At 39.9% G+C, this 23,267-nt stretch overlaps 1 protein-coding gene and 1 long non-coding RNA gene across 2 annotated transcripts; both read left to right on the top strand.

The window, feature by feature from the left end:
* Positions 1 to 762: 762 nt before the first annotated feature.
* Positions 763 to 19,350, top strand: COCH (cochlin). The gene is made up of 11 exons (XM_080592764.1): positions 763 to 957; positions 1,051 to 1,095; positions 6,367 to 6,523; positions 11,637 to 11,770; positions 12,122 to 12,184; positions 12,993 to 13,037; positions 13,126 to 13,273; positions 13,820 to 13,923; positions 14,696 to 14,922; positions 16,353 to 16,869; positions 17,590 to 19,350. The coding sequence occupies exons 1-11, from the start codon at positions 933 to 935 to the stop codon at positions 17,763 to 17,765; spliced, it is 1,641 nt and encodes a 546-aa protein (XP_080448890.1). The 5' UTR covers positions 763 to 932; the 3' UTR covers positions 17,766 to 19,350.
* Positions 1,114 to 5,816, top strand: LOC308195412. Its single transcript, XR_013951464.1, has 3 exons — positions 1,114 to 1,491; positions 1,697 to 1,802; positions 2,924 to 5,816. It is a non-coding gene; the product is annotated as an uncharacterized lncRNA (long non-coding RNA).
* Positions 19,351 to 23,267: the final 3,917 nt, after the last annotated feature.

Here is a 23,267-nt window from a genome sequence, read left to right as displayed (position 1 = left end):
AAGCATCGCCACCTTTATTCCGCGTGGGCAGCACAAAAATGTGTTCCTGGGACATCAAAGCTGGGGGAGGTGGGGAGAGATTGGGTTCTTACAGCTTCTGCACTTCATTTGAAATAAAATGCGATTTTTATTTTTGTTTTACAACTTTCCCGGTGACGCTTCCCATGTACGTGCAGGACAGCTGTCACGTACCTGCTCTGCAGTACACACACAAACGTTGCACGATGTGCAGCCCCAGGTGGGCTGCGGCTGAGCCTGCTCACACCCTGACCAGGCTCCAGCACCTGCGGTTCTTGTTCTGCCCCGGCCCCCCAACAAGAAGTCTTTTTCTACAGGTTCTGAAAGCCTATTTGTGTTTGAAGGCTACTTCTAGGAGCAGCTGTCCCAGCAGAGGTTGAACAGTGAATGCTGGCAGCCAGCGAAGGACACAATTTTAAGAATTTTGTTGGAAGAGACTCTTTCCGATCCATTCATTAGTAACCCAACTGTTGCACACTCACACCAGTCAATACTTCACACCACGCACACATGTACTGAACTAAGTCGAAGCAGACTCTGAAGCATCTTTATTTATGGTGTGGCCGTTTTTAATGGAAACAAACACGTTTAAATCCAAGCTAAACCTGCAGACCCGCCACGCCACTGGCAGCTGGGGCACTGCCTCGGCTTCCCACCTGCCTGCCTCGCAGCGCCCGAGGACGCGGTGCCCGGCCTGAGGCGGTGAGGCGGGAGGCGGCGGGGGCGGCACGGCGGCACCTACGCGGCCCTGCCCAGCCGAGCCCTCCCATCCCAGCCCGGCCGCCCCGTCCCGCCCCGGTGCCCGTGCGCCCGGCTCGGGGTTTAAAGCCGGCGCGGGGCGGCTCTGGCGGTGTCGGTGCGGGCTCCTCTCCCCTCACCTCACGTCCCGTCCCACTCCGTCCCCTCCCGCCGCCATGCCGCTCGCCGCCCTTCTCCTCGGTGCGTACCGCGGCCGGCGGGGCAGGCGCGGAGCCGTGCTCCGACCCGACTCGCCCCGACCCGCCGTCCGTCCGTCTGTCTGTCTGTTCGCAGGCGCCTTCCTGCTCTGCGGCCCCGTGCGCGGGAGCGACGGCTCGGGTGAGTGTGCCGCCATCCTCCTCCTCCTCTTCCTCCCCTCCCGGGCTGCTCGGGACGCACCGGCGGAGCACGGCGCTGCGGGCAGGGCTCGGAGCCAGGCGAAGGGGCCGGGGGGGGACGATGGCGAGGGGTGTGCGTGCGGGTGTGTCGGTGCGTGCGGGTGTGTCGGTGCGTGCGGGTGTGTCGGTGCGTGTGGTGGAGCCGGGCCCGCCCGGCAGCACCTGCCGCTGGCCGCGGCGCCAGTGCGGGGCTTTCAGGGCGGCCGGCCGGGCTGCGTGAGCGGCTGTGAGACGGGCTGCCCCGGAGCCGGAGCCACCCAGGGGGCCGTAGGAAGCGGCTCGAGGAGCGCCACCGAGGGACCGGAGCGGCCCGGCGGAGCCCGCGGCGGGCGCTGAGGTGAGTCCCTGTGCCGGCCGGCACCGCGCGGGGGGCCGGGGGGGCCAGGATCGGCTGCCCGGGGTGTCTTCAGCCAAACGTTTAGAAAATCGCTCTGTGCCATCCTGTGTATCACAGGACGGCCGTGACTTAAAAACCCACCAGAAATAAAGAAAACAACAATGGGAAACCTACTGCAACCTCAATTCCTTGTCTTATTTCACAGGCGCGTTACACGTTTAGTGTGAGCGGCCTGTCAGGAAGCACCTGAAAAGGCTTTTTTTAATAATCCCTGTTGCGAGGGCTGGAGAAGAAGCCTCCATAACCGGAAGGTATCTGGAACTAACTTAAGTTATGTTAAGTGAATGTTGGCAAATGTAATTTTTGCTTTTGTATTATTACTAAAAGTACCAGCACGTTTGCACGCACAGTGTGAACAGTTAATGTAAGATACTGCCTCTCACCATTATCCTGAGCCTAAATTCAGCACAATTTGGTTATTGAGCTAGAAGCTTGCAGAAACTTTAAAAAACAAGCAAAAACACTTAAATTCTGGTGTCTGAAGTAATGAAAAGAGTATCAGTTTCCTTGAATATCTACTGTATTTAGGCTCGTAACTGCTCAGGGAGGTCTTATCTCTCCTTGCGCTCCCCCTGAAATACCTAAGTTCAACAACTCTGGTTACTATACCCAAGACTGACCATATGGGTGGGTAAACACTGGCATATGACAGATAGTAAGTGAACAGAAGTTGATCAGAAGGTGCAAATCTCAGGCTGAAATAAGTAACATAGCCCTGACGCTTCCTTAGAAATTCCACTGCTCTTGTTCATGTCAGGATACGTACTTATCATTACATGAATTAGTGTGCAGTCTGTGAACATGCTTTCCAAAATATAAGTAGGTCTATTTCTATCAATATGGTTTTCTTCTGGTATAGATGATACTTGTAAGAATATTCCTTGCATAAAACTATATATATAAAGTTTGTTTGAAGCCTCAAGATGAAAACAAAGGACTCAAATTTTTCCTGTTTTAAAATAAATAAGTACTACAAAAATCGTACTGAAGAAAAAAGTAAACCCCATTTTATGACCCATAAAGCTATTTTGCTCTAGGAATCCCTGCCCTTTTTTAATAACGTACACAGACATTTATATACTTCCTTACATAAATTCTGCTTTTCCAAAGCAATGCATGAAAATATCAAGGTTAGAAAAGCTCAAATTTTGTTTATAGTTTTTATTTTCCTAGTGTCTTAAGTTAGTGACTCTTGTCAAAAATGAACTGAAGACTCATTATAGGTGGGCATGAGAAACAGTTATTCAGAGCAAATCAGTATGTGGGATATAGCAGCAAAAAGATGGAAACTGATGGAATGACTGAAAGCATGGTTGTTGGATAGAAGTTTCAGGACAGAAGTGAGCCTTCACTTTTTTTTTTTCTTTTTTAGGTCAACAGTGAAGGAAGACATTGATCCCTACCTTTAAATATGGCTTAAATCAGGAAGAAATACAGTTTCTTTTTTTTTGTATTTTGTTTTTACAGTGTACCCTAATGTGGTGTGTTTCTGTGAGGCTTAAAGAGAGTGTGTGTCTGGTCATAGTGGGATTACGGTCACTTTATTGCAGTTCTGAAGGACTAATCTTAGGCTCATGTGTTCAGAGGTCTCTACTTTCCATCAGAGTCCAGACTGGTTAGGAGTCTAGGACTGACTCCTCTCCTGTAAATTGCAAGCTTATCATTCCTTCTTCTAAAAATACATGGATTTAGATTTTAACTTCTAATGGTACTGATTATTGAGTTAGATAAGTATCTAGAGAAGTATTTCAAGTGTTACTGTTCTTGTGTTCTTAAATTACAGTGATTATGAAATAACTGCAACTTAAAACACTTTATAGCTAGCTATTTGACTGATTCTGCAAAGATGAAATACCTCCCAGATTTGGATATGTTAACAAAAACAACCACTCTTACATTTTAATAGTGCTATCACATGAAATTATTAGTTATTATTATTATTAGAGAATTATTAGTATGTAATCTGGCAAAGAATTATTCTATATGATCTGGTATTCATGCATGATTAATATACTCTCAAGTTCACATTGGATTGCTTATGGTTTTATGGGATTCATTAACAGGAAAGAACAAAATCCACTGCAAAGTTGGTACCACTAGTTTTAACTTGTTACCCAGTACTTCTAATTTTCAGTCTGCTGCTGACATTCCTAATGTTAGTCTCACAATTATAGCTTATAGGAAACTGTATCTGCATAGCAAAACAAAACGAAACTACTGCTTTTTAACTAACAGCATGAGTACTTCAGTGTGTGTTACAAGTTGACGCCTCCCCTCCCCCCTTTGCTGATATAGCTGAGGTACGACCTGTTAAAGCCCCTAGCTACAGTATGTCAGCTGTTCACACAGCAGCAACTTGCTTTTTGCTCTGGAGGCCCCCCCCATGGTGTAGATGAGGATTGTGAGTCTTTAGTACATAAAAATCCCATGGCTGGGCTACAGTGAGCGTCTGTGCTTTCATGGCTACGGAAGACATAGCCAGATTCCACCCCCCACATCCCCTCCCCATCTTAAGTGCTATCAAAAACGTACAATGTTAATCTGACACATGACTGTATTTAGCAAGTGCCTGCTAGTGAGAGAAATGCAGATCTCCAAGTGATAAGGAGCGTGTTAATTACACATCTGATTGTATTCGTATGTACAGCCTGACAAGGAATTCAGTCAGGCTAACTAATTAGAAGTGGCAGGTATTACAAATTTCCTGTGGTGTCTTGCACTTCTGGAAGCTAGGAAAATGTTCCAGGGTACATGGCACAGGTAGTACTATGTGAACAGATTACTGTTACTGCTCGTTGCAAGGATTCCTCCACGGATGTCCAGCCTTCTAGCTGCTGGTTGGTCTCACTAGTTGCCACTTGGTGGATGTTTGATTACTGCCCAGTAATCAGCTAACAAATTTGTAGGAGTTCCCTGAAGTGATCAGGGCACTCAAATGCAAAGCAAGTTGACTTTCAGCATAACACCAATAACAATGCTTTTAACAATGAGAATAATGAGCTTTTAGGTATAAGCATGGTGATTCTGCTTGTTTTTCAGGCTTTTAAGAGAAATGTATAAGACTAAGCATGTGGAGGATAAGAGGATGTGAGTAAAACTTATTTTTAGGATATCTGAGAATCAGACTAAATCACTTTACAGTGATTCTGAAGGCAGGGAAAAAGTAGAAGTATTCCCTGCTTTTCCTCTTCTTCATCCAGACTATGTAGATACACTTACTGCATTTAACTAACATGTATGTGCTGACAGATAGCAGCAAAGATTTTTCAGGAAGATATGATTAGGTAGCTTACTATAAATGCAGTATAGCATTAATGAGGATTAGGTATATTTAAACGCAAAACTACATGTATGTTCTCTAAATATTCCTAGATCTATGCAGCAAGTGTGAACACACTTCGCTGTGCACCTCCAGCTGTAAATGTTCTGCTTTTCAGCTCTAAAGTCAGTGGGATTAGCAGGAGGCACCAAGGCAGCATGCTCTCTTCCATCTGCTGATTAGGAACAGCATATGCTCCAAAATCATTCTTTCAAATAACAGCAGCTTATGTTAGGGTCAGTAAACACCCTAGGGTAAGAGTCAAAAGAGTGGGCAGGGAAGCAGGCAAGAGACCAATCACTAATCCCCATAATCATACTCTTGTTGTGGTGTATGCATGGATTCATTAGCCAGACTGTCAGCTCTCCTCTTAATAATGTGGAAAAAGTAATTTTCTGAGTGCATATAGAAAATGTTCTTCCACCTGCTAGTGCTCAGCGATGACAACGTTTACTCTTAGGAATTTCAGAATAAATACCCAGTCAGTTATGGGTTGAACTTATGATGCTGAATTAACGTTGATCAAAGCTAAAACCCTAACCTGCTGTGCTACCAGACTGGCTGAATTGGCTGTGCTGTGCAGAGGTAGGATGGTAGTTAGGCATCCAAGATAATGATGTCTAAATTTGCAAAAGGAAAAGCTTCAATTTGCCAGGCAGAATTGTACACTGGTGTAAATCTGCGTATGTAGGTGCGTGCACATGCAAGCACAGTAAGGGCTCAGAGATGACTATCTGGGGAGCAACTTTAAAGAAGAAAAGGTGGAGTTCTTTGTGAGAAAAGCATGTGCCTAGCACAAACAAATTCCATCTCTGTGGGTGAATCTGACTGTTCTTGGCACAAGGGTCATGATGTGATCTCTGTTGCAGTGAACTGATGTGAATGCTCTAGATGCTACTTGTATTACTGGAGTAGGGAGATGGACGCTTTTTCTTTCTTTTTTTTTTTTTTTTTTAAACACTGACCAGCAGGATTTGTTGCAGAAGCTAAGGAGATAGATGCTATGTCAGCCTGCTTCATGAATATCCCTGGACCGAGCTTCCCAAATGACTCCCGGATGCCCCACAGCTGGAGAGCACTGTGGGGACGTCCGAGGCATTCAGTTTCAGTCTCAGCGAGTGCCACCCACTCTTGTGTTCCACCTCTATGGTCTTCCCCTTGCCTTTACGTCTGTGGTAAACCTGCACATGTTGTGAACCACTGCCATTCTTTTCCGCTGTAGTATTTCCTGGATATTATTCTAATGTTCAATGCTGTTTGCTTTTTTTAAATGCTTTTCCACCCTGCCTCTCTTGTAATACGTGTTCTTCCTTGTCATAGCTGCACATTCCTAAGTGCCAGAGATCCTTACAGACATACTAGAGCACAAGATGAAATGCTGTACTTAATTCCAAATCCAAACATTTAGATTTGGATACAGTAGAGAAGGTGGTTGTTTTATTTAAATAAAAAATATGATTTTCAGATCACAGGTTTTTCTTTTTCTTCCCCTGTAGTTTCTACTGCTATCACATGCTTTACAAGAGGACTTGACCTTAGAAAGGAGACAGAAGAAGTCCTCTGCCCAGCAAACTGTCCTCTGTGGCAATTCTATGTCTTTGGAGATGGAGTTTATGCCTCCCTTTCCAGTGTCTGCGGAGCTGCCATACACAGGTAAGGCAGACAGTCAACTGTTAATCCATGCCTTAAGCAAGTTTATATAGTCTTGCTGCACTTTTATATTTGAACCTTTTAATGACATCATAATAAAGACTTCTCTGGACTTCCAAAACCATGCTGACATAATAGGAATGCCATTAGAACAGAGCACAACAGAAAAGAATGGCTGGGTGGTCTGCAAGTTACCTGAGTTGTGCTGAAATATTCCTGAAAACAACAAAACTAGTGACGTGGCAAAGTAGCAGACAGGCTTTCACTGTAAGACAACTCAAGTGTCACTGGTAGACATACAAGGATGCAGTGTAAACAGTAATTAATGGGAGAATAAAAGCAGACTTGCTTTTTTTTACTTCAATTTATGAGATCTTTCCTGAAACGGCTGAAGTCAGTTTAAGCTCCTATGCAAACAGACCTATCCATGATTTAGGTGAATGTGATCTGTAAAGATTATTAATTGTAATCAGAATTATGTTTTTTGTCACAGTATTTCTTCTCTGACACTTCCTTGATGGGCATCAAACTTGATGACTCATAATTAGATCATTGGTCTCTTAATTAGACCAACAGCTAGCCAAACTCATTCCCATATCAAACGGAAAACTGAAGGCTAGGAAATGTAACCGGATAACCCATGTTAAATAGATGTCAACAGAATAGTAGTAATTCCCCAGGTGAAAGAAAACAGGCTGGCAGAAATCTTACTGAGGTTATCTGACTTTTTTAAAATGAAGAATTACTTATTTGAAAGGTAAATTCTTTTCTGAATCAATTTTAAATAATGGAACACTAGACAAGGCAGCTGGAGATGATGTGATCTATTTCAGGTGCCTGTGGAAGGTAGAATGATTCCTGTCAGACTGATGTTAATACTTTGAAAAAGCTTTTTGGCTATTAAAGGAGAATTCTTAGCTTCATCTGTTAACTGGCTGTAAAAGATGTACTTGTTCATTTAGAACTCATCACAGAATGATTCAAAACTGCATGTTCTAACTCTGGAGTGGACTGACACTTTAGCAACAGTAATTTAGATTAGACTTGAGGAAAAAGTCTAGCAATAAGGACAGAGTAGATGGCCTGGGGTATTGAAGGAATTGGACTGAACAGTGCAGTTTCTAAGAAGATAGCCATCTGTCTAGAAGAGCTAGAAAACTGTCATCCTAATTTGAACTGAAAGTACAAACTAGATTATCCTGCACATTTTTCCAAACTTCCTAGATTTCTGTAATTAAATATTACAACTATATTTAAAAGTAAGACTTAGTCATGCACACAAGCCAAATTATTTTTGTCAAGAGTCTCTACTGAAACCAAAGTAAATATATTGAGGTATCATACTTACTACATTTGAGATTTTTTAAAAAATGATTAATTCTATGAATGAGATTTAATTGGCATTTGTGGATGACAACATAAGTTATCCAGAATCTCCTCAAACATCACCAAACTTCTTGAAACTAGTCTTTAGTTTCTAGGTACATTTATATTAACTTATGCATAAACTACAGTTTAAAAAAAAAAAAAATGAGTCTTACTCTATTTGTGCATTCCAGATAAGACTACTGTTACCCATGCAGGAAGGCTGAAACTGTTCTTAAAAGCTTCCATGGAACAAAGCATTTAAAAGAAATGGGGGCATAGTTATACTCTCTTCTTACTCCCAAGCAACAGGAAGAAACTCTTTCAAAATACAGTTACGATGCTGAACTCTGCTATCAGAGTATTTTTGAAATTTAAAAACTATCTTCTAGTCTGTTATTTTGGTGTAAAAACTCCAGTTTGTATGTGTTGGGTCCTAATTGAAGCCTGATTCCTAAACTTTTACATACACCAAATAATGCTTATTCCTCCGAGTAGTTCCATTACGGTGATGTGATTTTTTTCTTGCAGTAATAACACTACATAGTGCATTTTAAAGAATTGAGCAGAATTCAGTTATTACTCCAGATGAATAAGCTTTCTGCCTGCTTTAGTTTGTTATATTTGGCTTTTTATCTTTTTCTGTCCTTATTTTATGTGCAATTATTCTCAGGAAACAGAATGTTTGTTTAGTATTTTTCTTTGTCTGGGCAGAAGAATATAAGTTTTATTTGTCAGGGAAGAATGGAGAACCTCCTACCAGGCTGACGCTACGTAGGCATAAAGAACTGAGTTAAATCTACCACTGAGTGATTAATTGGATTAATAATCAGAAGGGCAAATTAAGGACTAGGTTCTCAGCTTGTGCAGTTCTGTTCTAGTGCCAATTCCACTAAATGGAGACCTAACCCTATGTTGCAGTCATTAGATGCTCAATAGGCATGCAAATTTTTTTAGAACCTTCATAACTAGTCACAGGGTGGGAACGCTTGTAATGAAACATCAGGTCCCCAGAATTCAAGTGAACAAAAGCAAGTCATGGTGTTACCAAGTTGGCCACAAACTAACCACAAAGACTGGCCACTGCGCTGCTGCGGCAGTGTTCGCTACAAGGCTATTGACAAAAACCTTGTCAGCCAGAGGGGATGGGCTTCTGAGCAGCAGCAGTAGGCCCCCTGGGAAACTTTGATATATTGGCTGCTTCTGCTGCTGTGCCTTGTTTCTTGCCAAAAGCAATAGAAGTGCAGAGGAGACAGAAGAAGCAGAACCTAGAGGGCCAGAAGATGCTGGCACGAAACCCAGAACAGCTCCAAAGCACTGAACTGGTGGCAGGCAGCAGGAGCCTGCCGTTTAGAGAAGGGGAGGATGCTTCTTGAGCCATGGAGAAAGGTGAATGATGTGGAAAGAGGTTGATACATCTACTGGTAATAGAAAGGAAAGATGGGAATTTGGCTGGCTTGTCTGTTTTTATCCCCCTGAAGATAACCACTTTCATCCAGGGATCCTGTAGGAAATGCCAGCTGCTATCGCAGCCAGCACTCAGCAACGGTAATGGGAACTTCAGGTCAAAATTCTGCTCTCAGGCAGCACGGGAGACCTTGCTCTTTCTCTTTTCTCCCTTCTGGTGGGGGGAAAAAAAAAAAAAGAGCAGATTGGCCACCCATAGATATATTTGATAAATGTAATTATTAGCAAAAAACATAATCTGCAACAAACATCGTGCTTCTGGACTGTAAGACCAAGTCTGCTCAGTATGTATTTCTTTCAACAGTCTACTTGCAGCACTGCTGCCCTTGGGTTTGGGGCTTTTCCTTAGAGTAGCACATCTCTGTTCATATCTATTTCTCTTCACTCTCTATTAGGATAAATGTGAGGTGCTGTTTAAATTTGCCAACATCATAATCTGATTTTAAACTAGCATTCAGGGCAACTTTACTAAAGTTTCTTTGTCTATACACTGTATACAGTATTCTTAGATAAAGTATCTCTGTATTTTGAAACTACCATAATCTTTAAAGGTACAAGAATTAAATACGTATATATATAACCATAGTTCCCTTTAGAAATGCAAATCACGTCTGTGAATCAGGAATGCATTTTAAGTAGTCCACAAGGAGACTTATGTGGAAACTGCCACAGATGCCCAGAGCTCAAATTACCATAACTGTGCAAGATTTTCTAAACTCCAGCCTTGATTATTCTACTTTCATGATGTTTTAAATCAGATGAGGCTGGGACTCTCTTCAAGCAGGAAGACAAACAGATAAGAAAAATAAACACAAAGGCACACATTGCTGTGTTTCAATTATCTTGAAAAGGTTGTTTGTTTCCCATGCTACTGTACCTGCCCAAATACCATGGACCATTAAGCTTTTCCTTCCATTTAAAGAAGCTCAACATTGAATTTTGGCTCCTAAAAAATAATATCCATTCTTTCAGCACATAAAAAGAAATCTAAAAAAGAATTCTGATGCCTGTGACTATCACAACAACCCCTCTGCCTGCAAAAACAATCAATGGAAGTTCTCTCCCTGGGCAGCTTTTAACCCTGAAGTTTCCTAAATGTGTAAATCTAACATCCCGTTGGGTATTCACATAATCCTCTATGTCCTGATAGTGCTAACAGGCTCAGCACGTAAGCATCAGCAAGATTTTCCAATTAGCTGTATCCTCGTTTGTCCTGCGTGACAGGCAGATCTGGCAGGCAATCTCAGAACCTTCTCATTGAGTCCTGAGATGAAAATCAACACGAGAAAAATGCTAGCAGCCTTCTCTAAGAAGGTTTCAGCCTCAAATCTCTTCTTTTTGGAAAACGTCGTCCATAGATTTTGCTACAAGTTTTCTTGTCACTTCTACATTTCTGAACTGACTTCTAGTATGGCATTAAGGAGTACAATAGTCTTATGATACCGAATATGACTTTGTAAGATACTTTTAATCAGTAAGCTTCTTGGTATATTTTTTAATAACCTATTAAAACTGTATTTAAGTGGTATGCTTAAACAAATGGAAATAGCTGTGATTTGTTAACTATTTCTGAAGTATTCTGAAGTTGCAATTTGTGAAAATCACAGAGCTGAACAGCATCTGCTGTTGATATACCATTTGCGAGTCTAGATGGAAAACAATCAGGAATCTTACATGGATTGAGTTATTAACTTGAATTCTATTTATTTCAGATTTCACACTTAATTTTTGCTCCAGGTGAATGAGAAGAATAAGATACTTTACGCTCTGTTCCTACATTTATCAGTAATCGGATGGCTGCTGTCAGCAATGCCTGCCATTTCTGACTGCAGTCTGTGTGGTTGCGTAACACAATATCCTACATACAAGTTACTACTACGAGCAGCATTTTTCTTCTAGTTTTCTTAGCTTTGGTCACTTTGCAGTCAGGCATAACAAATTTTGGTTTGGCCACAAATATTCATGAATCATAATGAACTCAAATACATTTTCCTGTAGCTCTTACCTTTACCGTTCTTCTGCTTCAGTTTGAGCAATTAGAATTTTTAGAATTTCCTGATAATTGTCTGTGCTTCCTAATAAAATGTCTGAGTGATGCTCTGTGGAATATTTTCTCTTAACCTTTTCAGTATCTTATAGTTTATTTTTGCCTGAATGCAACCTTCTGCCTATATGGTATCATTTTCAGAAGGCTAGTGTCCAATATACTAATGATGGCATAATTTTATTACATTTTCTTGTGATTAATACGTCTGATTCATAACAACTTTTTTTTGTGTCTCAGAGGGGTGATCACCAACGCAGGAGGACCTGTAAAGGTACAGACTCTCCCAGGACAGGAAAACTACCCTGCTGTAAATGCCAACGGGATCCAGTCTCAGGTGCTCACTAGATGGGCTTCGTCTTTCTCAGTGACTCGTAGGTGTCTAAAAACTTACTACTTCGCAAACTGTATTTCAAATATTAACATATATTTAGGAAACTTCCTCAGTGCACCTGTATATAGAAACAAATGTGACTGGTATATGAAATGTAATCAAAGTTTTTACTTCTAACTCATTTTATCTTCACTTTTCCATGCTTTTCTTAAAATGATACTGTTCCAGCTAGGCTAGTCCACCTAGATTATGCAGAAAGATTATTGGAAATAGTCTAGAAAGACTATTGCAAACCCAGTATTCTTCAAGCACTCATAACTTCTTCTAAATACATTGAAATAGTGATATAACGATTCCATGATATAAATTCATTCTTCCAATATTTTGGCAGCTACCAAGAATGTAGCACTTGAAGCAGTGGGACGATCAGTATCAACGGCACGTCCTTCTACAGGTACAAGCTCTCTCCAACATGTCTTGTTTCATGGAATTTATTTTTTAAAGAAAACATAGGTACAATATCTGCCTTGACATGTCTTGCATCAGCGAAAGGAAGAATCATTTGTAATCAGTGAGATTGATTCTGATTTCAGCAGTGTTCATGTAAATGAAGGAACACTTAAATTTGGAAAACTAGTAGATAACGTAACAGGAGGAAAGAGTTTGTGAGCTCATAGGATATTCATTCCAATTAAGTGACAGAGAAGACATTATGCATTCCTTCTTACAGAACTACTTAACAGCTAAGGGTTGTCAGGACTTACTTAACAGAAATTTAGATGTTGTGTGGATTTCTCCGCAGAACATGCTGCCAGTAAAAGGCTAGATCAGTTTTTATGAAGGCTAGTGGTATATACGTATTGGACTTGGATCATGTTTGCAAACAGAACATTTGCTTCATTGTTTAAGTCCCAGCTTGCTTCCAAAACATTAAAATTGAACAGCAGATTGCTAACTGAGAAAGAGAAGTGGCAGCACTTGGGATGCTGAGCTACAGCAATTTCTGTATGTCTTCCTGTACACGTTTTGATATTCAGCTTGACAGGTGCAAGAAAGGAAGGTTAAACAGTTTCATTTGAAAAAGAATATTCTCCAAGGAGCAAAGCAATAGTAGTGAAATTTTAATTATTACACTGATGGAAGGGTGATGCAGTCCCATGCCAATTTTTACTGAGGATAGATTGCAATGTAATTCTTAGACTAAGCTTCTTCGATTTTGTCTTAATGTTCTTAAATGATCCGTGCTGTTTCCTTCATTGAAGGCAAAAGACCTAAGAAGCCCCTTGACAAAAAGGCTGGGAACAAAGGTAGGAACCTACAGGTTTAGCTTTTGAAAAGCAAAATCATAACATTCACTTGGTGCTAAGTTAGTCTAATTATTTTGGATGCTCACAGACTGTAAAGCTGATATTGCATTTCTCGTTGACGGAAGTTACAACATTGGCCAACGTAGATTTAATCTGCAGAAAAACTTTGTTGGAAAAGTAGCAGTGATGTTGGGAATTGGAACAGAAGGGCCTCACATTGGAGTCGTACAAGCCAGGTAATAACAGATGTACACAAAATATAACTGAGTGATTAATAAGAGAAATCAAGTAATGTAACACTGTATTTTGCAGAACAACGTTTGCTCAGTAATGGCAAATGAATAGCAAGAGAAAAACTCCAGCTTGCAGCACTGTTTTCTCTGTGCTATGTTGATGTGTTCATGTGAGAAGACATGACAAATTTGACCATCTGCCTTTGTGATACTTGTGTAATTTTCAATTATACCAATGCATTTAGTTTAACTTCTGACACGTTCAAAATTTACTTCTGGATATATTTTAAAACTAGTATTTTCAGCTGCTTAATAAGCTTAAGAATCATCCTGTTCTTAATTTATCCACCGAGGTACATGATTCCTTATGCTAAGTAAGGATTGTGAGAATTATTAAGTGAGGAGCATACTTCTATTTTAGTAATTAAAATGGAGAGAAGAGTATATTTGAGCAAGAACAAAATGATTCAAATGCTAATTTAGCTTGCTAATGCCACAGTGATATGAAAAGTCAACTACGTAGTTTATTAATGTTTTATTTTTCCACAGTGAACATCCAAAAATTGAATTCTATCTGAAAAACTTCACTTCTGCAAAAGAGGTTTTGTTTGCCATAAAGGAATTAGGGTTCAGAGGAGGCAATTCTAATACAGGTGAGTTCATATGTCAATGAAAATAGAAATTATGTCTTTACATATCAATATGTATTTACTTATTTATGTATACATATATACTGAAGTACTTATTATTCTGTTAGGTAAGAAAGTGTTTTAAATACCACGTTTATCTTAGGTTCAACATTTTTCCACTAGAACATTGCCATATTTTCAATTTCATTTTCAGAAGTCAGGGTTACTTATTGTATGCCTTATTAGAGTACAAGTTCCAGTATCATTTCCTGTGCTTAAAGAGTAATCAGTTTTTCACTGGTAACAGCGATAGTTGAGACAAAATCATATCTAAAAGGCTTAACATTTCTTTCTTGTTGTATGGCTAATTTAGGAGTTAGAGTTCTCTGTGAATAAAGAGTAAGCGGTTGTGAAGGGATGTTTGCCAACTATGGAAACTGAGCTCTCCAGATATGTTGAATTTCACAAGCTAAATATAAGTAGCTTCTCAACCTCTTCCTTCCAATTCATTTGGCAGACGCTCATGTATCTGCTTCCTAGTATAAAACAAAACCTGTGGGGGAAAAACATTTCAGTGTGTTGTTTTTTTTTTCCCCTCAGCTTTATCAGTTTTTTAATAGGGTATAGGTTGCTCAAGTTTCATGAGTGCTGAAATATCCTGGGACACTATTTCACTGTTACGCTGCATTCGTTCTGTAGTCATAACTAAAATCCAGGACAATTTCATATAGGAAATTGGTACAAAAATGTAATTGTATTGTTTCTTTTTTTTTTTTTTTTTGCCATTCAAAACTAGGGAAAGCTTTGAAACACACAGCTCAGAAATTCTTCTCTTTGGAAAATGGAGCACGCAAAGGAATACCCAAAATCACTGTAGTGTTTCTAGACGGCTGGCCCTCAGATGATATAGAAGAAGCTGGTATAGTGGCCAGAGAATTTGGAGTCAACGTATTCATTGTATCTGTAGCAAAACCTACAACGGAGGAGCTGGGAATGGTACAAGACATTGCTTTTGTTGACAAAGTAAGAGAATATCATTATTTAATTTTCATGCATGGGTATGATTCTAGAGAATTTACTTCATGCTAGAGTCCTAATGAACTTATTTTTACAAATTTCATAAAATATATTCTCTCAAAACTATTGAGACTATCAAAATACCAGGACTGCAAATTTTGGGTAAGCCTTTTAGTTTCTTCTTACTAAGTTATATGCTTCTGCTGGCTTATTTTCTTGCTAATGAGGCTGCACCAAGGTATCAAAATGCTATCACACTTCTCCCAGTTCAGAGTCTTGGCCAAATTGTAGCTCTTGGACTTTGTAATTACATGAAGATTTCTAGAAGGGGATTCCCCTACCTTAGGCATAGGTAAATGCATCAAAACAATTAAACTCGGATGTGATATCTTCAGTCCTAAAATGGCAGACAGGGAGGCATATCTTTCAGGACCTGCTCTATGGAGGATTATTTAGTTACTTTCACTACAAAGACAGGAAAGATCGAAAAACACTTCCTAACAAGTTCACATGCAAGATTATCTTGGATGAAGAGTTTTGGATCTTGCTCCATACGAGTTAGCACAGGAATTCAAACGCAGGTCTTACTCCCACAAGAGCTTTCTAAGTGCTAGTTCATTACGTAGGTTTTCACAGGGAGGTTTTAGGTGTCTAATTTCTGGAGAAAGTTCACAGCTCAGAACATGAACCTAATGAAGCACTATTCCTCTGCTGTTTGCATGCACAAGACAGCTTGTTTCTGATCTGGGGCAGGTCCAACTCTCATGTACTTACAGGCACAGAAAGACATGATCTTATGTGACCGAAGCCTGCCCTCCCTTTCTGCATTTTGATCTTAGCCAGATAAGTTACCACCTCGGAGAGCTGATTTTAAATCGAATCCCCTTCTCAATTACCTGCATTTTACATGTATACTATGGAAGCCAGAGGAAAAAAATTTTACTTTGAATGACCTGGGACTATATTTTCTATTCAACTGCGCATCTGTGTTAATGATGCATTACGGATTAAACAAAAAAAGTGCTTACAGTGTTAGAAGGGAAAACACATCCACCTAACTTCCAGTGGATAGGGAAAAATGTAGAACTTTCAATCCTTTGGACATTCAGTAGCCATGACTTACTTCCCTTTCAAAAAACCTAATTGAAATATCCAGTTGTTACAGTTCTCATTAATTACATGGAATTATTTGAAATTTCTGGAGGAGGCAGGGAGGCATACTTCATTTAATTATTCGATAAAATAAGTTAGAGCTTTCACTGACCTAATCTACAGGTGTTCGTCCTGAACTTCTTTAAAAACAAAAGAACACCCCCCAAAAACACCATCAGGCTCCAATTCAAACCTGCCTTTGGAAGAAAATCACATAGGTGTATGCTTGGTATCCACAGAACTGCTGCTTCAATATTCACCTTGTGACTTTTGTTTTCAAACAGGCTGTCTGTCGAAATAATGGCTTCTTCTCTTACAACATGCCCAGCTGGTTTGGTACCACCAAATATGTGAAACCTCTTGTCCAAAAGCTGTGTTCACATGAGCAAATGTTGTGTAGCAAGACATGCTACAACTCTGTCAACATAGCCTTCTTGGTAGATGGCTCTAGCAGTGTTGGAGACAGCAACTTCCGCCTCGTGCTTGAATTCATCAGCAACGTTGCGAAGGCTTTCGAGATCTCTGATATTGGTTCCAAAATTGCCACTGTGCAGTTCACATATGATCAGCGTACTGAGTTCGGCTTCACAGACTATACCACAAAAGAAAAGGTCCTCTCCGCTATCCGGAACATCCGCTACATGAGTGGTGGCACTGCGACTGGTGATGCCATTTCTTTCACAACCAGAAACGTATTTGGGCCAGTGAAGGATGGGCCTAACAAAAATTTCCTTGTTATTTTGACTGATGGTCAGTCTTACGATGATGTTAGAGGACCTGCTGCTGCTGCACAAAAAGCAGGTAAATGATTTTATGATTAAAAGCTGTAGGAGTTGATTCATACAGCTCCAGCAAGCAAATCAAGTATCATCATTGTTTTAAATTTAGCTAAATGTGGGTTCTGAGGAACTGTTCTCCATTAGAACGAAACATCAGAGATGTGAAACTAGGTATGTAGCCATAAGTAGACTCACTCATGGCAACTTTGTTTAAAAAAAAAAATACAGCCAGTCTACTTCCCTAAGCAAGAGAAATCAGTAGATTAAAACCAAAGAGCCATGTAGTGAAGTTCCAACTAGCGATGGCATCCAATGGCATTATTTCTGTTCTCCATCATCATCTACGAGTGAAATAAGCAGTTTTGACCAAAAAGCCTCTTGGGCTCCTGATGCTTGAAAACTCTCAGAGTACACAAACCATCCAGATTTACTTTCAAAATTGTTCTAAACACTGTTTTTTGTGTTTCAAGACTTACTATGTCACTGCTGGGTTCATATCTACCACTACAAAACAACTCATGCTAACTCTTAGGATATCCCCTATTTCCACCAGGATTCTTACTGAGACACCTCTTTAATTCCTGATACTTGGTGGCAAAATCTAATCATCTCTGACAGCCTGCAGGTGCAGAAACACTCATTTCTGATCCAAATTAATTCATGGTTGTAGAAGCTGTTGTTTTTCTTGTAGCCATAGACAAAATGGTCTTACTTATTTTTTTTCTGTACTGTTGCATTGTAGGAATAACAGTCTTCTCTGTTGGCGTTGCCTGGGCACCTCTGGATGATCTGAAAGACATGGCTTCTGAACCAAGAGATTCTCACACTTTCTTCACCAGGGAGTTCACTGGACTGGAGCAGATGATTCCTGATATTATTCGAGGAATCTGTAAAGATTTTTTGGACTCTAAACAATAAAGCAAAAATCTGCTGTTGGATATTACTTTTCTGAAACTAAAGATTTATGAAAGCAAAATAGTCCCTCTAAAGTGCAGATGGTTTATTCTTACATATGCTGTCATAGTGTAAGGGATGAAGAAGGGCTACTTTCTGTAGTCAGTAAAGGATTTGGGTGAGCTTGTTAGAAATTGTACTTGATAGGGAGAAGCAGAATTTGGCCAACAGCTCTTATTACTTTCAATACATTTATAGTAGCCCAAGTTTAAAGCTAAGCATATTGTGCACTTAAGGCTATCACATAGCAGCAGAGGAAACAATACAGCTCTGACATTTCTGTTGTCACTTACTAGATGTCTTCTTACAAGGTAAACATAATATAATTTTAAATACACAGTACTACCTGTCTTCTATAAGCCTTCTGTAGCTTATGATTCTGTGTCTTTTCAAGGAGTTCTCTTGATAGTATGAAGTACTCTCAGTGCTTCAGTTGTGCAACATCCATTATTGCCAGGCAGCTTAAGAAGAGGTATGACAGATTGTGGCTAAACAGTCTGTTTTACTAGTTGAGATTTTGCTGTGGTGAATGATAGTGCCATCTGGTTGGCAAAGTTTACACCAAAAGACATTTAATTTATACCCACAGATTTCTGTGGATCTATGTTGTTGACTTCTGGCACAGGGTTTGAGAAGTACTTACAGCACAGTATTTCTTTTTGAGGATCTGGGTCCTAAGTAATACTACTGTTTCCTACACCACTAAGTCAATAGTGATATTGCTAATGTATCTGATAGCCTGGATTTTCTCTCTCTACTGCCTTGTACTGTCTTTATTTTACAAAGTTGTTATTGGCCAGATGGTTACAGAGAGGAACCTTGGGCAAAGAGATTAAGTTAGACCACACACTGGGGAATGAAAACTTTCAAATTCAAATCCAAAGGCATCTCCAACCTTGAAACACAACTGGTTTATATCAGGTTACATGGTTAGGGAAGAAGAGTGCAGACAGACACGTAAGAGGGATTCACTAGCTCACAGAATAACGTATTTCTAACATTAGTAAAGACATTTTCAAAAATGTGTGAGGTTATCTGAAGAAGAAGGAATAGTCTTATTGAAAAGGGGCTTTAATTTGATTACATACCTAGTAACATATTGATATTTTTATGCCTACATGCAGGGGGTTAAAATGATTAAATATTTCAGAGTTCTTTCAGATACCTGGAGAGAATAATGTCCTTCAAGAATTCTTTACAAAATTGTTTTTTGCAAGTAAGATACACAGCAGAAAACAAAAGAGCACTTTTCCTACCAATCTAGGGTTTCTTTTTTTCCTTTTTTTTTCCCCTCTTCTTTTTTTGTGCTATTGATTGTAAAATTCTTAGTAGTTATAGAGTGGCACAGAAGGGATTGTATTCATCAGGCTTTTGTTGTGTATTTTTAATAACTTATGACTGGCTATATATTACACTAAACATGAATATGAATGGCAAGGATGCCTTGTATTTTTCTATTAATTGTTATCCCTAATTTTGTTACGTGTTTATAGATAAGAGTATTTAGCTATTGCTGTATAAATTCATTTACAATAACAACTTTGTGCAACAGTTTGCTTCATTTAGCATAAATTTTTTATAGAAATTTATATATTGCAAGGAACTGAGACTGCACATTTCAATATCCTGTAATATAAAAGTATTTTTATGACGAAGCTCAAGCAGTATAGCTTGAATAAGTTGTATGTAATGTTTCCTGTCTGTATTATTTTAAATCCCCAGTTTGGAGAAAAAAATTCTAAATTATCCTCAAAGTGCAAGGATACGCTTTACACTCACACATATATATTATAATTTGAATCAGTCACCACCAAACTTTTAGTAGTTACACTAGATACGATGCTGGCTGAATCCCCTGAATATAAATCACATACCGGCTAGCAGAATCACATTTTTCCTCTCAGTTTAATTTTACTATTGCAAAGAAGGCAGCTTTACTCATGAATTCCTTCACTGAGGAAAAAGCTGGGCTGGAGCTGCAGCTACTAGCACTTGTGCAAGCTCTGTTTAGGAACACTACTGCAGGTAGTAGGGCTGTCACTCAAGAATATGACCTGCAAGGGATGAATTCCGTTCTCTGCTGGGACTGATGAAAACCTGTATTTCCCATTTCCATTCCCCTGAAGAAAACTCTCAAGGGGTGTCAGATTTGCAACCCCACTGCTGACAACAAACTGGCGCACCTCAAAAAATAAGATTTTTTCACTCAGAAAAAAATAGAAGACTAAGATTAATGGCTCAGGTACTTACTGCAACTCCCAGTAAGCAAGCAACTCCAGTGCAGTTTTGAATTTTACATTAAACAGTAGTTAACACAGTCTGAAAGTCACCCTTCCCAGCAGAGTTCCCACAGCAATCTAAATTCACAATATTTTTTCATTTGCTGTGCTAAAGAAATTGAAATCACTTTTTGTACCGTAACTCCCAGTAAGGGCTGCAACCTACAGACTCAGGAGCACTCAAATCCTTCACTACCAGAAGACCAGGAAGACACCCAATCTGTTCCTTATGTTTCCTGGGTGAATTCTTGTCTCCCGGGTTATTTTAAAACTGAAAGAAGCACATGACTCCCCTGCCATTTGCTGTATGTCCTTCTCAGTCCTTGATGGAAATGTTAGCACTTACCTCCAGGACGAGATTGCAAGCCAAGCATTACACACACACAGGACGTGTCAGACACACTTCCATGCTTGCACCTGCGTTATACCTCAGCAGGTAAGTACAAAGACTGTGTCTGTCTAAAGCAGCCCCCTGCAGAACTTGCAGGTCATTGACAATTTTTATCCTAAGGTGCAGGCACGGCCCCAGGCTCCGCAGGGAATGCCTCAGTACCTAGCTCAGGATCTCCGATTCCACACCTAGACCAAGGCACTTTTTACACCTCACACAAATTTACAGCATTTAGACCCTCTTTGAACATGAATCACATTGTATCACATCTTTTGGCAGCGTGAGGCTTTCTAGCTGGTACTTGTCTGACAAGTGCAGTACATAGCCCAAAAAGGGTACCCAGGCTGTGACTGAAGGTCAGCCTGCTGCAGAGAACCCTTCATGCTACCAGACCTGAGGTCTTTCATACTGCATCCTCAAGCTGAGTGCAAAAAGAACAGATCTTGGAAGCTGACCTTTATTACCCTTGGTAAAGCTAGCAATATTGAACCAGCAAAGAACAAGGAAAAATCCCGAAGTGAGATCATCCTAACGTTCTTAAGAGAAAATAATCGTTTTGAAGGAATTTACTTTGACTTTCAAAATCAATGCCAATAAAGAAAAGCTACAAGAGCACCAGCTAAAAGCCATTTACATCGAAAGCCAATGACTATATTTCTCTACAACTTCTGAAGCGATTGGGAGAGGTGGGGGGTTGTTGTTTGGTTTTGCACTTACGAAGTAGAACGGTTCCATCAGAACAGTATTTTCTCCTGTAAGTGTTCATAGCTTTCATATTAGTGTTGCCACGTGTATCTTCTCTTCTAGGAAGTATGGCCCCATACAATACAAATATTCCATTTTCATCTTCTCTGTTCTGAAGAACGGAAGTGCTGACAGCTTTTTATGCCTTGATTTTAGGCCACCTTTTTAATGGGGCAACTCTCAATATTGCTACCGAGCTCCATCAAAGTCACTGCTTGAAAATGCAGAGATTCTGGTTTTCACAGCACTTTCCTTCCTTTCATTAGGCTTATGGGTAAGTTAGCTCCAGAAAGCATCAAAGCCACAAAAATCACAGAAAATTTCTCTGTCGCACGCAAGTACCATAGGAGGCCTGAGCACATTGTCAAAGAAGATCAAGTTGTGTCTTTAACAAACTGTCTGGAAGCTAAAGGCTTAGATCCCCAGCCTAATGACAGCAATCCAAAGAAAATCTTACTGACTGACTTTGGTTTGGATCTAGGACAGGAAACATAAATGATTTTCTTGAGAAACTGAACCAGAATGTGCCTGAAAAGCTTGTGATCAACCATCAGCGAAATACAGACACCAAGTATACAGAAACTTCAACTGAAGAGTTTGTAATTTAAGAGTATTTTCCAGTTATGTGTGTCTGTCAACTGAAGCACATGTTCTTTTGCTCTCTTTGGCTTCAGCTGGAGGAAGAATAGGTCCTGAAAATCTGCAGTCTATGATAAAATCCAGAAGTTTAATCTCTGCTTTGAAGCGAACTGCCCATTTTAAATTTAATCTCATTAGGATCAAAATTTCTTTTCCTCTGAAACAATCAAGCTTGGTTAGCAAAGTATCCTTGATCATAAGTCACCTTCATTACCTAAAGGGTATTTATTCCTGTATTACTCTAAAATTTATTTACATTCTTCTGTCTCTATACAAATCATTGCAGTGTCCTTCCTATTTTCCTAGGACTAGAAAAAACACCAGCAGGGGCAGCTGAGCTCTAGCCATCCCTGGACAGGGAACACCAACACAGTAAGGCTTTTGCCAGTCAGTTCACTACAAGCCAACAGCAGGCAGCACTGGAGCAGGTCTAACCTCGCTCCGAGGGCACTCTCCTGGAAGCCAGGCACTGTCAGCCCGACTCCTGCCTCAGCCTCAGGACATCAGTGAACTTGTAGCTGAACTTCATACTGGACCAATTCCTAGGACGCAGGCATGAGAATTCTGCACAGCTGTTTTCACTAGCAAATGCTAACAAAACTCTTCCAGCTTCCACTGAGGTCAGATACGGCCTGTACGACTTAACAGCAGTCAGAAAATGGTAGAACGTAAGCAGAGGGATAAGAACTATTTTTCTGCCCTGGTGTATGTGATCAGATTACAAATATGATAAGCAATTCTCTGCCAAAGAATACAAGTAAAAAAGAAAGACAACATCAAGTCAAAAGACTGAGCAAAGACTAGCAAAGTTTAGGAAAGTAAAAATGAAAAAAAAACAACTTTCATACTATTTTATCACTACATTTAAATTATTGGTAAGTTTCCAATCAAATAAACTATACCATAAAATAGTTTTCTTTTTAATCAAAGCCATATTTGCTACTGAATAATTACCGGAATTCCCTGATACTTGTTCTTGGTAGTTTAACAACATACTACTTGTTCAGAAAAGTATCAAATAGAGACAATAGCCTTCTGCTATCTAAATATTCTAAATACAATGAAGTACATGACTTTGTCACGTTGAGCTACGCATTTTGATTGGCCCTGGGAGCAGGTCTGGAAACAAAGCAGAGCTCTCTGGCACAGTACATTGCTAACAAATATATCAACAAAGTCTTCACTTCCCAATGAACTGATTTACTCAAATCTAAATGCTGACCAGAATTACAAACACAATTAAAAGAAAGCAAACAACTGCCTCTTTAAGTAAAAATAGCTGCCAAAAAAAAAAAAAAAAGCTCTGAGAGAATGGAGTCCATACACACCAATGAAATAATCAGATATTAGATAGATCACTGAGATTGCAGAAACTACTTCTGGCCTAGAAATTCTTCTGTGCAGCTACTGTCA

The sequence above is a fragment of the Anser brachyrhynchus genome, assembly GCF_964034855.1.
Source record: "Anser brachyrhynchus genome assembly, chromosome: 5".
NCBI classification, from domain to species: Eukaryota; Metazoa; Chordata; class Aves; order Anseriformes; family Anatidae; genus Anser; species Anser brachyrhynchus.
The sequence above is the reverse complement of the archived record's forward strand: the minus strand, read 5'-3'. Positions and strand labels throughout refer to the sequence as shown.